The sequence below is a fragment of the Triturus cristatus genome, chromosome 10 (genome assembly GCF_964204655.1).
Source record: "Triturus cristatus chromosome 10, aTriCri1.1, whole genome shotgun sequence".
Lineage (NCBI taxonomy): Eukaryota > Metazoa > Chordata > Amphibia > Caudata > Salamandridae > Triturus > Triturus cristatus.
In genome coordinates, this window is record NC_140593.1 from 60,828,552 (window position 1) to 60,845,341 (window position 16,790).

Sequence of the window (16,790 nt, forward strand, 5' to 3'; positions counted from 1 at the left end):
GAAGACATGAAAACGCACATCATGGCTGCTTTAGAATTCAAAATGGAGTTTATGTCTAGTTTACACCTAGTTTTGACAAGCACAGGAAAATACAGTTTTGCAAAGCGTAGTTTTTGTTTTAGCGCAAAAATATAATGATAGACACAAATTTAAATAATTTGAAATCCTCTCTCTCAGCAGTAAAGCTTTAAAAGCTAGAATACTAAGCTGATAAAGTATTCCCTAAAGGATCACATGTTCAAGTCAGTAAAATTGTGATGTGCACAATACAAAGCTATTTGTGTGTAAACGATGTACTGAGAAAGTACCCCAGTACAACATGACATCTCTGCGCTCGTTCTTCGTTGGGCTCTAGGGGATTTTCTATCACAAAATGTGTGCAGAATATTGACTGCAAAAATATCAAGTCAGGATGGCGTCTGCAGCTGTATTGTCAAGGTAAGCATATTGGTAAGTTTAGATTTTGGATCATATTACTAACATCTCATGCAGCGTGTCACCTTGCTGTGCTGCACTGCTTGATAGGGAAAGGGCAGGAATGCACTATACTTAACACTCTATGGCGCATTCCTGTCATTTCCCAGCACTGGTGCACAATGTGCTGCCTAGCACTAACACGGGCACCCTTGTACCATGGTGCGAGGGTGCCTGCATTGTGAGCTGGATTGTATTTGTGCAGGAAGGGACACCTTCTTGCATGAAAACAATCCCAGAGGTATTTTCCTCTTTCTATGTGTGCTGCAGAATGGAGTAATACAGATACTTCTGCTCATTACGCCTCATGTGAGAAGGTGTAGCATTCTAACACATTCCCAGGACTACCAATATTGGTAAATATGGGAATACTTCTGAATCAATGGGTGTATGCATGGAAATGCTCACGGTCCACCCATGGAATGCCTTCCCAGAGCAGAGTAACAAAATGCAGCGATTTGCACTGTGTTGTGTGTTCTCTGGATTTATCAAGCCACTCAGGGCCAAACAAGGAGGCCATGTGTGGCTTGATAAATCAGACGTTTTGCATCACCCTTCAGCCCCCTGGCGTGGCACACGGGCGGCGCAAAACCTACTTAAATAAGCCCCTTAATATTTTTACCTCCACACCGATGTGCCTTGATGATATATATGTTGTCAAGATACATAGATGTGAAGTTAAGAATAGTAAATATAAACACACAGTAATATATACCTATCTTGAAGAGACAGTGCTATCCCATTTTCTGCACTTGGTATTGTTGCAGGTCGATAATTTGCCACTCAGTATTGTGCTATAAGTCTCCGGTGTGTACTGCTTTTCCCATTAGATAGTCCTTGGTGTTCAGCTCAGGCCTAAGGAGGATGATGTAGAGTTTAGGGATGAAGATACAGCCTAGCAGTCCAGAGCTGGAAGTAAGGATGGCGAAGATCTCCACGGCCACCATGTACCTGCCCTTGGTGCTCAGGTATGCTGGGATGAAGGAGACCCAGACACTGCAGAACACCAGCATGCTGAAGGTGATAAACTGGGCCTCGTTGAAAGTAGCTGGTAACTTTCTAGCTTTGGAAGCAACAACAAAGCTAAGAAAAGCCAAAAATCCCACATAACCAATCACAGCAAAGAACAAAGCAACAGAACCTTCATTACACTGTAGGATAATCTTCCCAGTTTCTGATTTGGTGTCAGTGTCTGGAAATGGAGCAGACAGAAGAAGCCACACAGTGCAGATCAACACCTCTCCCAGTGAGCAGATAATCATCACAAAGATGGACAATCGAGGGCCAACCCACTTTTTGAGTTTACTGCCCGGCTTTGTGGCATTGAAGGCAATGATAACTATGAGAGTTTTTGCTAAAACTGAAGAAACAGCAATAGTGAAAATGATCCCAAAGGCTGTTTGACGGAGGAGACAGGAAGTCTTTGAAGGGCGTCCAATAAACAAAAAAGAGCAGAGGAAGCACAGCATGAGGGAGAGGAGGAGGATGTAGCTGAGATCCCGATTATTGGCTCTAACCAGAGGTGTGTTGCTGTATTTAATAAAGATTCCCAGCACTCCAGCAGTGATGATGAAGAACAAACTTGTGATGGAGGTTAAGGCAACTCCCAGCAGATCCTCATAGGACAGGAACTCTACCACCCGTTGAATGCAAGAATCTCTCTTCTGATTGGACCACTGGTCTTCAGGGCAAGTTAGGCAGTTTGGCATATCTGCAATGAAAAGAACATTGTTCAATATTACAGAATATGCTTTCAAGTAGGGAAAAATTATATAGATGAATGGAATGGGACACAGTGAAGTTATTATGACCTGTCCTATGGCTAGCTATGCACCTGTAGGTGGGTGTACTGTCTGTGCAACATACACACTGGGCCTTGCAACTCATTAACAAAAACACATTGACCAAGCATCTCGATAGAGGTTGCCAGTACGACAGACAGAGGAACAACTGGCAGCTGGCAGTAGTCACTCTCCAACCCATGAGCGTGTTATAAAACCCTTCACAAACCTAGGAGTAGTACCAGAATATTTTTGAAGTTACTGGCTGTAGGATGTGCGTACACTCTTCCTGACTACATGAAAGTATTCATGAATGTATAATGGTCTGTAATGAGAGCATGCACACAGGCAACATGAAGTTTCTCCTTTCTACAGAGGAATGTCCTCAAGCAATAAAAGAATACCCAGATTTTAATGTTTATAATAGGAGTTTACATTTGTCTTTAGAGGAAGCATCATGTAGCTGCACCTGTACGGTAACAGTCTCCATATTGTGTTTTCACTGGTGCTGCTGGTTTGGAAATTCTGCCCCTTCTGTTACATAATGTGACTGTCACAGTTCAATCTAATCTCCTGATCTTACATAAGCCTCATAAACATCAAGGCCCCTCCTCTGCAGCATACACACAATCTTGAAATGACTCCTCACCCTGTTCTTCAACCCCAAAACCTCAATGCATAGGTCTCTTTATTTCTCTAAATAAAATTTTTACTAAAAACATTAATTTCCATAAATAAATAAATATCTTACTATAAACCATAAACGTCTAATATGTTTAGACACTGAAGAAATTAGCACAGGCAAGTTTTGCATTTTTGCCAATGTGTTACATTTTCTCAAACATAAGTGAACTTTATAAACCTCAGCAACAGTGTCATTTCCTTAGTCCTCTATCAAAGAATAGTAGGCCCAACACACATAGCTGGGCACATATTGGATTTCATATTCACCAGCTCTCCTAACCTACAGGTCGAATCTACCACGCCTAAGATCTGGACAGACCATTTCTCTATCAATTTTCATCTCCATGTGGGAGAATCCTTGGACCTCAAGACCGTACCCCCTAGAAAGGTTAGACCGTGGAGAAAGGTGTCTCTTCAGTCCTTTTCTTTACATTTTTCTCCTTTCCTCCTTACCACTCATGGAGATATTAAGCTTGCTCTGAAGGATTTTGAGGAGGCATTTACCCAGGCATTTGATATCATCACACCTTGAAACTCAGAAAGCCATATCTCCCTGGTTCTCACAGTCTCTTAAGGCGGAAAAAGCAGTCTGTATCTAAACTTACAAAGGGGCTTTCTCACCAAACTGTAAATTTTGCAAACTTCAGCTGCCAAGATGCTGCTGAATCTCCCTAAATTCCATTCTTCTACCCAGGCTCTCCATGAACTTCTCGGGCTTCCTGTGGAAAAACGTGCTATCTAGAAAGCACTATGCATAGCAATCAGATCCTTGCATGGGTCAGGTCCTGACTGCTTAAAGAACAATTTTAAGTGGTACTCCCCTAGCAGAGTGCTTCACTCTAGTACCACTAAAAATCTGATGTTTCCCTTCCACAAGCTTGTTTTTTGGGTAGTCAGTAGCTTCATTAGAGGCACAGCCTTACATTGGAACACTCTTCCCTTTAATATGGTGCAAGTGATTCAGTGATTGACGATGGTGACTCGACGTGGATCGACAGCAGTGACTTGATGCTTGGTCAATGTGTTTTTGTTTATGACTTGACACGAAAACGTAGAGAAAGACCAAAGACGTTGAGTGAAATAGCTATTTGTTAAATTCAGAAGTGAATTTTGAAGGAAAAAACAACTAGGGAGAGCTCAATGCTCCAGGGTCCTGAGCAGGAGACGGAAAAAAGAACTGAAATAACTGCCACTGGCTGTTCATGATGGGATACTGAGGGTCGCTGGATTCTTAAAGGCACAGCTTCTATTTTTAAGACATATAATGGCAGCTTCTGGGGTTATTCTGTCCTCTCCTTACATCTATATCATGAAAAAAAGAATTTTGTGAAGGTGATTCTTCTGTGTGTGAAACACCGCAAAACATTGCACAAAATATAGTATACTGGCTAACTTTTTTCACTTCAAGATGGAAATGCAGACAGTGTAGCCTATGTATTTAGGCTGCATTATTTTCTCTCTATCTCTTAAGTGCCTGTGCAGGCATTAGTGAATAATGGCTAATAATATCCACATAAGAAGATATATCTAAAAGAAGTGCTCCGGGGTCCCCGCATGTGGGCGGGACTATTCAAGTGCTTATGACATCATAAAGAGTGGTCATGTTGGAGGTTGCTGATACCATCTGCTACCCTTTAAGGTCAGGGGTTCAGATGGGACACAATGAGCTAGCTAGGAACCAAGCCAACATTCTTAGAAATCTAAGTCAAATCTGTTACTGACCTGGAGGAAAGGGTATGCTCACTCCTTCCCCCACCACTGTCAACTCCTCCACAACGGAACTCACCTCCCAATACAATACAACTTTGACTTCCATCACTGACCAATTAGCCCCCTTGAAGCAAAAAAGAGTCAGGAACACCCCATCGAGATCCTGGTTCAACACGGACATAAACCCCGAAAGAAGACATCTGAGAGCTGCAGAAAGACTCTGGCGGAACAATCCATCCACAACCCTCCTCACCCGACTCAAAGCAGTACGCAAGAAATACAAAAAAACCATTAAGAACGAAAAAAAGTCCCTCTTCTGCAGTGCTCTAGAAAATGCTAGAAACAGGCCAAAATCACTCTTCAATCTCAACAGACAGCAAGCTTCCAAACCCCCAACCACAGTTTAAGCCTCCAAAAACGCCTTTGACGATAAAATCACAAAGATTGAGCTCTCCCTTGACACACACGGTGCCCCCCAACAGCATCCTGCTCACTGACACAGAAGCTACCACTCCCAAGCACCACCCAATTGGAAATTCTTCAATCCCATCTCCGAAGCGGTGATCTCAAAAATGATTTCCAGCTCCACTCCATCAATGCACGTCTCGGACCCAATTCCTGCCCAACTGGCCAAAAAGCTCAATTGCACCCTAGCACCGATCTGGACCAAGATCATAAACAGCTCCCTGAAAACCGGAGTCATGCTGGATTGTCCCAAAATCAGACAAGTCACTCCACTATTAAAAAAAACAGGCTCTGACACAAACGATCCTAACAACTTGAGATCCATCTCCAATCTCCCTCTCCTAGCCAAAATCATGGAAAAATGTGTTCTCCAACTTACCCAACACATGGACGGCAACAACCTTTTAGACTCCCACCAATCAGGTTTCAGACAAGGCTGCAGCACAGAGTCAGCGATGCTGAATGTCATATATGATATCCACAACTCACTAGACAAAGACCAATGTTGTCTACTCATTCTCCTAGACCTATTGGCAGCCTTCAACACGGTTGACCACAAATTACTCATTAAGGTACTGCAAGAAAGGGTAGGAGCGGATGAGGTAGTCTTGCAGTGATTCACCTCCTTTCTACAGAACCACACCCAAAGAATAAAAATCAATAACTTCTTGTCTGACTCACACCCCGTCGGCAGGGGTGTACCCCTAGGAACAGTTCTTTCCCCACAACTTTTCAACATCTACATGGAACCTCTCACCTCCATACTCATAAAAACCAATATCCCCTTCCACTTCTATGCGGACGACACCCAGATTTATCTCGAAGCCTCCTCCATTGATGACATTCACAGACTAAATGACACCCTAAAGAAAGTCCAACACCGGATATCACTCAATCACCTGAAACTCAAACAAGACAAGACTGAAATCCTTCTCGTTTCCAAATGGGGGCAGAACCCTCAAATCACACAATGGCTAAAAGCCATTGATGCTCTCAATTACAATCTCACCCTGGCCGACTCCTTAAAAACACTGGGAATCACTCTATATCCAAAATTAAACATGGGCAATCTCATCAAAAACTCCACTAAGAGCGCCTTTCTCAACCTTAAACTGCTCAACAAAATAAAACTCTTCACCCCTTCCAACGACCTCAAACAAGCCGCTAAATCCCTGGGGCTATTCAGACGGGATTACAGGAACGCAACCCTCACCGGAACAGCAAAGTCCCACTTAGCTCCCCTCAAATCAACTCTGAATGCAGCAGCCAGAATGGTCACCGGAATAAGGAAATTTGAACATATCTCACCTGCACGCAGAGAACTAAAATGGCTCCCAATTGAAATGCGTGCCAACTTCAAAACTGCCTGCCTCACGCACAAAGCTCTCCACACTGGGAAACCCTCCTACCTGGCGGCCAACTCAAGAAAGCCGGTCAGGCAAGGAGCCTCATGAGCACCAACACTCTACTCCTCATCCCCCCGAAAAATCACAAACAAAAAACCTCTTCTCGATCCTTCTCTGGAACGTGCCCAAAATTTGGAAAGCCATCCCTGTCCACAACCGAACTACCCCCTCCTTTTTAAAGTTCAAAAGGCAGCTCAAAGACCTCTACCTCAACCGATCCTTCCCGAATGAACAGCTGGCGCAGACTCTCGCCCATTGCAGCACTCAGCCAATTTGACACAAAGACTTCTACCTCACTGTACCCCCCTTCCGGAAAGGGTCCCCTCCTGAGTCAGTGTGGAATTCACTCCTATATTATGTGACTTCCTGCTATCTTAGCTGTAATGTGACCCGAGACCTTTGATTCGCATGGAATCAACATGTATACCATTGTTTTCTCTATTTTCTGTCTGATGATCTCCCCGTTACCTATGTTGTAAAGCGCTCCGATACCTTTGTGTCTGGCTAGCGCTATATAAAACTCAGGACTAAATAAATAACTAACTAAATAAATAAATCTCATGGTATGAGTGAACTGAATCCCCATATTTTGAAGTTCATGTTGTCCATATACAAAGCACAACTTAATTAATAGGAACCATATAACAAGATTAATTTTACCTGGCTCATATGGCCTGGGTGTAGAGTTGTCCTGGTTTTCAGGAGCGGTGGTTGCTGGTTTTGCTGCTTATATGGTGCGGGTGAAAAAAGGAATGCAAAATCTTGACAACAGGGCCACTGAGGTGGCTAGTTGAGGATTCTGCGGAATTCCCTTGAGGTGCAACATCGAACAAAGGAAGTGGTAGCCCAGCTATTGACCAGTAGCAAATACAGCTTATGGTCACTGGCTATTGACTACCTAATTTTCCCACCTTCCTGGGTTCAAATGTGCCTGGGGGTAGGAAGTTGACTGTTTCCTCCTTTGGAGGCAGCCTGGTTGCATATCAAAGCCGGTGAGAGCTTTAAAGCTCACCACCATGATGTGCCACTGCATTAGCCAACCTGTGAGGGAGGGAGGTGACACCTTAAGCCCAAGCAGTCCATTCTTTCTGACTCCTGGGAGTGTCCACACCTCCTGGCAGGGGGTCAGATTCCTGTCTTGGCAACAGCAGCTGCAGGCTGCCAGCCAGGTTACAGGAAAGGCTGGAGCAACCTGGTGGGCAACCTCTAAGGTAGGCACCTGAGTGCATGTCACATTAAATCTGACTTTGGGAAGAAATCAGTTGATGAGGCAAGTTTTTTGATACCAAACATGACACTTTTCAGTGGTCCCGTAATAGAGCAGGCAACATCGGGGAGCCCAGGTGCCATCAAATGTTCTCCTATGGCCCCCTTTTCACTTGTAGTAGCCCTTAATAGAAATAGGCTACTAAAGTGACATATAGGATTGCACTTATATGTCCAGAACTTTAATATAATGCACCCTGCCTCCTGGGCTGAGGAGGCCTACATTAGGGGTGATTGGCATATATAAAAAATAGTTCTTTGACCTGGCAACTCATAGTGAGGGCAAAGTCGAGCTGGAGCAGTTTGAACTGTTCCTGCAGTCTGCCATGGTAGGTCTGCTGTCATCTCTTTACTAGGGTCACTCAGAGTGGCACAACAAGTGCTGCATTGCCCTGGTGACATCCTTAATTCCCATGCCCTGGGTACCAATTACCAGAGGTCAGAGGTTGACCCTGTTTTTCCAGCGACGTTTGCGGAGGTTTGGAACTCTGCGCTCCATTTGGAGTGCAAAGTTTGCAAAAACTACGCAATCGCAGTGGAGCGGAGTTTACCGGTGCCACCAGTTGGTAGTGACCTTCTTCAAATGGTGTTCTTCCACAGCGGCACAGCTCACCAGTCTCTCCAAGCCTCCTCTGCCATCCTGTTGGCTGCTGCACTCTGCGCTCAATAGGGGGAAGTCCCACCTGCCCTGGCAATTCACTGCGGGAGCCAGCTTAGTGCAGCAGCTAACCCCTAACTCCAAGGACAGTAAGAACTGCAGTGTGCATTTCATATTAAGTGACAGTGAGCCTGTCCTGATGAAATTCTATGACTTGCCTGACCCTATCATGGGATTTCATTAAGACATACATGTAATACGACACATGCACTGCAGTTCTTGCTGCCCTTGAAGTAGGGGGTTAGCTGCTGCACTAAGCTGGCTCCCGCAGTGAATTGAATCTGAGCCGGAGCAGCCGAGGCTTCTCCCTATTCAGTGCTGTGTGCAGCAGGATGGGAGAGGAGGCCAGGAGAGACTGGTGGGCTGCGCCACCGTGGATAGCAACCAATGCCTATAATGTGAAGGAGTTAAGGTGGGAAACTACTACTACACGTGGGTGGCATGCACCAAGACCAAGAAAGGAAGGTCTCAGTTGGTGCAAGTTACTCTGCCAGGGCATGGAGCTCTGCGGAATTTCACAGAGCTGAGAGAACGAGATATTGAGGCAACTTGGGACAGCAGTTGCCTTGAAGAAAATGATTCTTTAGTAGCCTGTTAGCTGACAGGTAGAAAGAGGCAGGAGGTGTTTGTTTTAGTAAGCATAGGCACATTGTTCCAGTCAGCTTTTCAAGACCTGCTGAGGAAATTTAATGATTTAACAATTGAAAGAAAGAAACATGTGGTAGAAGATTTATTGGGTGAATGAATGAATGAAGGATATATACTAGACAGTGTACCAGTGCTAAAACAGCCAAGAAAGAAGTCACATGAGGTATGCAGACCAAGCAAAGTGACCCTCAACCCTGAAAGAGAAAAGACACATGTTTAACAGCTTTCTGAAGGCGGCCTCCAGAAGGATCTTATGAAGTTTACATGAAAACCTGTTCATGCTTTGTTGGCAAGTAATGAAAAGGCTCAGCCACCTTTCTTCATGCTCTTAATGCAGATAACAGTCAACAGAGCGGGTAATGGGAACGTAGCAGTATGGAAGGAATGTAGGGCACAAATCTCCTAATAAGATATCCTGGACTAGCTTTATACACTGCTCTGTGGAGCAGGACAATGGATTTGAGTAATATCCTCTTCCTGACAGGCAGCTAGAGTAAGGAGTTAAGAACAGGAGAGATGGAAGTGTGGCTAGGCAAACACAGAAGAAGGTTTGCAGCACAATTTTCAACCACCTAATGGTGACCTAACAAGGCTTCCGAGACACCGAGGTAGAGGGCATAAGTGTAATCCAGGTGTGATGTAATCAAGGCATTAATAAATGTTTTTCTGCAATGCAGGGGCAAAAGGAACAGATTTTCTAATAGTGTGCAGCATTGGCACATTACCGTAGAAATCTGTGATTGCATGGAAAAGTGGGGAGGGGGCAACAGTGCAGAGGGCCAGATGTCTTCTCACCAGTTTTAGCCATGGGATCCCAACAGAATAATCCATGTGTTATCGGTTTTGCATTTGAGCTGGCTGCACTGCATTCACTCAGAGGCTGCAAGTATTTAGTCCTTGAATGTGAATTTAATCGAAGCTGAAGGTCCATCAGGGGTTAAAAGCAGTTGAATGGTAAGCAAGTTTATCTAATCTACAGAAATGTCAAATACATCTGAGGAGAAGCTAACCATTGTGAGTGTGTCATACCTGTCATGTTTTGGAAGAAGCGCTGAGGTGATTTGCGAGCTTTTCACAAGTGTGCTTTATCTCTATTGCTGTAAAAGGCTTCTTTAGCACAGATTTAATTTTGCAGTATAGGCAATCAGGTATAATGATGACTTAAAATAATACTGCTCTGTCTTTTAAGTCAATGCATCTGCTAAGTTCGCAAAGTGTTTGAAAGATTTTTAAATTTTAACATACAGCTCTTTTCCTGATTCCAGAGGAGGTTTTTATTAACAGGAAAATACTAAAACCATTCTGAAAGGTGCAAGAGCATTTATATATGCAGCATATGTTTCTCTTATTTATAACTGAAAAAAATGCTGCTCTGCCTATTTTCAATGTGGTTCCTACAATGGTTTTGTTTCACCCCAGTGCCTGGCTTCACAAGCACCTTTTTAAGGGTCCATTGTATTTGCTCTGCTAGAGTGTTGGGTTATCGGTTCCTTCACCTACCTGGTGACAGTTTGAGGAATATTTATGCCTACCTTTCTACAGCTTCATTTTAGATTGTGAAGTCCTTTATAGTCCTATATGTTGCTGGATACAGCTAATTCATTACATTGATCCTGTCACTTCTATTGGTATTGATTATCAAGTCCAGGCTGAGAGCACCTGCCTTGAATATTTTTGGCATTGCTAATAACTTGTTATTACTTGACGAGTTTGGCTCATGCTGTCTTTCCAGTCCCTGTATGGGGAGATTGCAAAAGGGGAGAGCTGGCACTAAACCGACTTATTTTTCCTTCAAGTATCTGTCCCTTATCATGACTAAAAAGCGTGCGAAGGATCTTGATAACATATTTCTTGGGGCCAGCATGGAAGAGGGAGGTGAATTTTCGCAAAGATGCTCTGCTTCTCCTCAAGTTTCAGGGGAAGTTTTAAAAAATCCTAACACCTCAACCTCTTTTAAAAGGTCCAAAAAGAATGTGGACTCTTCCCCAAAACACCTTCCTCCTTGATGTTGAAAGATCTCATGCAACAGATTAAAGCTTTGAACCCTTTTGTTGTCAAAACCGATGCAGCTCTTCAAAGAATTTAACAAAATTGTTTTTGAATAATACAAGACCATCGGCCATTGAACAGGAAGTGAGTGATATTGAAGATTCCATACCAAATGTTTTCCCTAAGGAGATTGAGCAACTTAAAAAACGCCAGATGACTTGTAAAACAGAAACAGGATAAATAATCTTAGTCTGTATGGTATACCCATGGGCACTGGAATTATGCGATTATGCGGCTGAGGCATTTTTATTTGCATGGTTATGGATCTGCTGCATTTGCCACATGAGCCATCATCTGCTGCATAATTTGCAGTTTTAACAAAGAAATGTTTTGTGTCTAGCTCAAACACTTCAAAAGTTATTAAAATCACAGATATGTGTTACAGCGCAGTGGAAGGGTCTTTGCAAAGGTTTACTTGTCACCTTGCTGTTGCTTATTGCTATGTTTGGGTGTTAAACTGAGGTGCAACCTATGCAGAGATAGTGTAAGTGTCACAAGTGTAAAGATGACAAAATAATGAAGTAATACTATCAGAAAATGTGGCATATTATGCCACATAATTAGACTTTTATTGCTGCATAATTTAGTGAATCCTGCCACAAAACTTGGCCTTCTCCTTCCACATAATTCCTGTGGTCCTGAGTATACCAAACGGATCTAAAGGATTCTATATGATCACATTTTTACAAATGGCTGTTCCCTCAATTGTTGATCTGGGAGATCGTGGTCCATTCAGAATCCAAAGGGCTCATCACTTGGCCCCTAAGATCTCTTCTTCATCTAGCATAAGGCCAAGAAGCATAATCATCCTCTTCCTGCATTTCACAGAATTGAATTGATGGATGTTGTATCAGCAGCTAAACAAAATTGAGAATTGTACTTGTTTTCTCAAGATGTCTCCAAGGCTACAGCACTTAGAAGGAAACAACTTCTTTCATTTCACTCAAATCCATGAATGCTAGATATGCTTAAGTGAATCGCTGCTTTTTCAATTCATGTAGAAAGATAAGACATTTGATGACCCTGTTGAGCTCAAAGGTTTCACCAGACACCACAGATCTTAAGATATGGAACTGAGTTTTTGTGTAACTTCATGATTTTGTTGTTCTTTTATCTGTGTCAGAACTGTTTAATTGCATCTAATATGTCTATTCTTTCATGGTTTTAGGTGATCCCATGGCTATTCATAATCTGTGTCTTATTGTTTTTTTTTTATATTTCAGAGTGGATTGTTGAATAGTTCCTTGTTCTGTTTCCACCAACTCTTGTTATTCGGCTCTTAATATTTAACCATCCTTATGTCATTAAGGGTAATTTAGGAGACGTTTGTAAAAATTATCATTATGATATTTTTCCTTTATTTCTACTGTTTAATATTGAGCTGCATGTTTTTCTTGATCTTCCTTTTTTTCATCAGTTTGGTATACATATTTTTTCTTTCCTTTTCTATCCATTGGAGTCATGTACTGCAAGTCTAAATTTAGGTGTTCCACAACTCTCACATCCTTTGAGGAGTTTCAATTCATAGCTATATTCTTTCAACCATGTCTAGGGAATTTTCTTTTCCTCTTTGGCTCATCCGTGTCTTTGTTAGTCAGTTGGGTATTTATCCCTACTTCTTGTTCTCTTTCTTTCCTATTACTCCTGCCTGTTTTTCTTTCTTCCTCCTTTTTTCTAGGAATTTTATATAATTTGCATTCATGAACTCAAGTGCTTTTCAATCACATTATTTGTAATGAATCTTAGAATTGCTATGTGAAATGTAAAGAGTTTTAAAAATCCTATTAAGAACCAAATAGGCTTGTCATATTTGCCTAGTCCCAATGGCCAGCTAGTTGTATTGCAAGAAAGACTTATTACTGATATTGAGGCTGTGAAACTTAAGAAGCAAAGGCATGATGAAGTATTTTTGTCCTCCTCTGTCACTAATAAGAATGGTGTTTGCATAATTTATCAAAGAAATTTACCTTTTTGTTTTATTTCAAAAGAAAATTATTCTTAGGGATGGTGGATTTTGGATCAACTCAAAATAGAGTATACAATCCTTTCAATAATAATTATATATGGCCCTACTCATCCGTATCCACTTTTTGAAAACTATTTTCACACTAAATACTTGAACATTCTGGTGCTCATTTTCTACTAGTTTGTGATTGTAATCAATTAATGGACTCCTTTTTTGATAGGCATTCCTTAGCTAGATATGTTCCTAATAGTCCTCATAAAGCATTTAAAAATACCATTTCACATAGCTCCCTATCTGACTTCTGGTGATTGTTTAACCCATGTCTCTCTTTACTCAACCACTCATAATTCTCAAACTAGAATTTAATATTTTTAAATTGCAAGTATGGGTCAACATTTGGTTAATTTGGAAACTGGCTCAATTCTGATTTCTCACCATGCCCTTTTTTAGACTGACCAAGATATTCTGCAGAGGAAAAATAGGAAATCTCAACGGAGGTTTAACATTTCTCTGCTTTCAAATAATACTCATTACCACCTACAAAAACTTTGTCAAAGAATATTTTGATAATAATAATAATACAGGTGTCCACTTTGTATGGGATGTGTTCAAACAGTCTCCTGAGGTTTTATTATTATTTATGGTACTTTTAAAAAGAAAAATGCAGAAAAACAAAATGCATCTATTCTTGACATCATTAGGCAGTAATAACAGAAATACTATACTTTAAAACCTAATAGATCTGATCTGGATGTGCTGATGGTGGAAAAAATACAATTCAACAAACACACTACTGAAAAAGCTTGTGGGTTTCTTCCAAAAACTAATGCTAGGTATAATGGTGTGAGGAATAGAGCTGGTTCTTTATTGGCTAATTATATGAAGTGCAAAAGGGAGATGTCAGTTGTGAAATGTTTTATAAACTACTTGGGCGAGGAAATGTACAGAGATTCTGATATTGCTGCTTGCTTTGTGAACTACTACCAGAACATATACTTTCCTGAGACTAATCCTTCTGAGGTGCTCATTAATTCCTACTTCTCTAGGCTTAGGAAAAGGAATACAGATAATAGAGATTTCTCTTTTCTAGAAAACCCGTTAAAAATTGAAGAGCTATACTTTGCTGCTAAAGTTCTCCCAACAGGGAAAGCACCGGCTCCAGATGGATTCACAATAGAAACTGTTTGAAATTTTCATAAATTCTTTTTCGTATGCTATTTAAGCTGATTAATAACTTTTTTAATGGATATGTAGGTTATTTTTTATGAAACCTAAAAAAAGACTTGATTTCTCTCTGTGCAAGAACTACAGACCTATTTATCTCATTAATACTGATTACAAAATATTTGCCAAAGCGCTGGCCCTTAGACTAGTTCAGCTTTTACTGGACTTAATTGACCTGGAACAGTCTGGTTTTGTTAACAATAGAAACATAGCCAATTATACTTTCAAAAAAATATTATTAACAAACAGGCACATGCATCAAAGAAAAAACCGCTCGCAAACGGGCAGATTCTCAGAATCTGCCCCTTTGCGACCGGTATTTTTGCATTTGGGATGCATCATCCCAAATGCAAAAATCGCAATTTAAGGAATCTCTCAATTGCGATTACTTAAATTGCAATTGCATTTAAGGAATCCCAAATTGAGATTCCTTAAATGCAATGCATTAAAGTAAAAAAAAATAGCGATTTCGCTAATAGGGGGAGCAAATTACCATGAAGTTGAACTTCATGGTAATTTGCTAAAACTTTGAAAAATGCACTTTTGTGCATTTTTCAAAGTTTCATGTTGCGCACACACATGCTCTTAGGGCATGTGTGTGTGCAACATATGTGCACAGATCTATTTCAGGGGTCCAATAGGGTGTCATTTTGACACCCTTGCACCCTTGAAATTGCATGAGCTATTTGCGAGTACCTACTGGTACTCGCAAATTGCTCATGTAATCTTCAATTCATTCCTATGGGCCAGGCGGCCCATAGTAATGAATGGGATGGCATTCCTTAATTGCGACTCGCAATTTGCAAGTCACAATTAAGGAATGTGTAGGAATTGCTATTTTTATAGCGATTCCTACATGCATAGGCTTTTGAAATTCCTTAATTGTGATTCCTTAATTATCGCAATTAAGGAATCGCTAAAGCCTACGTTGATGCATGTGCCAGAAAGCTTCTAACAATGACCTCCCATTGCTGCACTTATTCTCAATGCGGAGAAAGCTTTTGAAAGATGTAACTGGCAGTTTCTAATGGAAGCATTGGAGTGGCATGGATTTGGTCACAAATCTTTACAGCTTATTTCACTACTGTCTTCTTCTTTCAAGTCGCTATTAATAGTGAATGATGTCCAATTCCCTTATTTCTCCCTTGTTAGACGGTGACCTCAGAGGAGCCCGGAAAGGGGGTCCTGACTACCCTGAGACCCACCCTCAAAGTATCGTAGCCGGGCACTGGCGGGAGACGCCTCAGGAGGAGGGATCTCGTATCGAGGATCGTACTTCTGGCACCACACGACACAGAAACACCACACCGTGCATTCTTAGGAACCAATCTTTATCAAATAGGTTAGCACTGCAAATATGTACAAGGAGAGCACGGGCTCAATGAGTCTCGGAAGGGGATAGGGGGTAGCGGGACTGTCTCTCGCAAAAAGGTTCAAGGCAAGGATGTACCCGGCGCACAGCTCACAATCCTCGAGCTGGGGGGTAGGCTGGTTGTCGTAGGGTCCGGCGGGACCGGTGGAGTGTGTGGAAGCCGCGAGTCACTCAGCAGGGCTCAGGTACAAGTTCGGAGGTCTTACGATCTTCAGGGAGCCGCGAGTCACTCAGCAGGGCTCAGGTACAAGTTCGGAGGTCTTACGATCTTCAGGGAGCCGCGAGTCACTCAGCAGGGCTCAGGTGATTCCAAGTTCCAGGAGCCGCGACAGCGTCAGCAGGCTCTTGTTGTTCCAGCGTCGAATTTGCCGGACAGCCCCAGAGCACCCCTTGTTATAGGTCGACCCCTCTTTGATGTCCGGAGTCTGTGCAGGCAGGGGTCTTGTCACCTGGGGGTCGCTTGTCGGGGTTTCCTGCCATTGTCTTGTGATCTTTTTAGGGCCGGGTCGGGGAGGAGGCCCAGACACCCAGCAGGCGTGGAGCCAGCCCTCAGGGAGGCCGGAGGGCCAATCGAAACCCATCGTCCCAGGGGAGTTCAGAGGTGCGATAGAAACTGCTCCTCCCTCTCTCATCCCCTGGAAGCGTGATGTCCTCCAGCCGGAGTGGCGCCTCTAGGCCCGGGTCGCGCTGGGGCCGGGCGGCCATCTTGGTGCATGAAGTGGGCACGCGGACCCGGGGTGGCCGAAGGGAGAGAGGCCATGGACGAGGATGTCCGGGTCGGGTGCGTGTGTTCTGGTGGAAAGGATCGGTTAGGCCGGGGGGATTGGGCTGCCGGCACCAGGTTAGGTGGTGTGGGGACCAGTAGAGCCATGTTACGAGGCCGGGTCCAACACGCGTCCCCCCCAGCTGAAAGCCAGAGAGAACTGCCCATCATCTTGGGGGGTTCTCTTCGCTGAGGCGGAAGAACCGGGAGAGGCCATCGGCGTTGGCGTGGTCAGTCCCAGGGCGGTGTTCCACGGTGAAATCCATCCCCTGGAGGGAGATTGACCACCGCAGTAGCTTGGGGTTTTCTCCCCGCATCTGCATG

The 16,790-nt window shown here is 42.9% G+C and overlaps 1 protein-coding gene across 1 annotated transcript in view; it reads right to left on the bottom strand.

Moving 5' to 3' along the window:
* Positions 1 to 1,268: 1,268 nt before the first annotated feature.
* LOC146788832 (vomeronasal type-2 receptor 26-like) overlaps positions 1,269 to 16,790 on the bottom strand; it is a 529,710-nt gene continuing 514,188 nt past the window's right edge. Inside the window, exon 5 of the mRNA XM_085630977.1 lies at positions 1,269 to 2,185. Coding sequence (XP_085487103.1) covers positions 1,269 to 2,185 — 917 coding nt within the window. The remainder of the gene's footprint in view (positions 2,186 to 16,790) is intronic.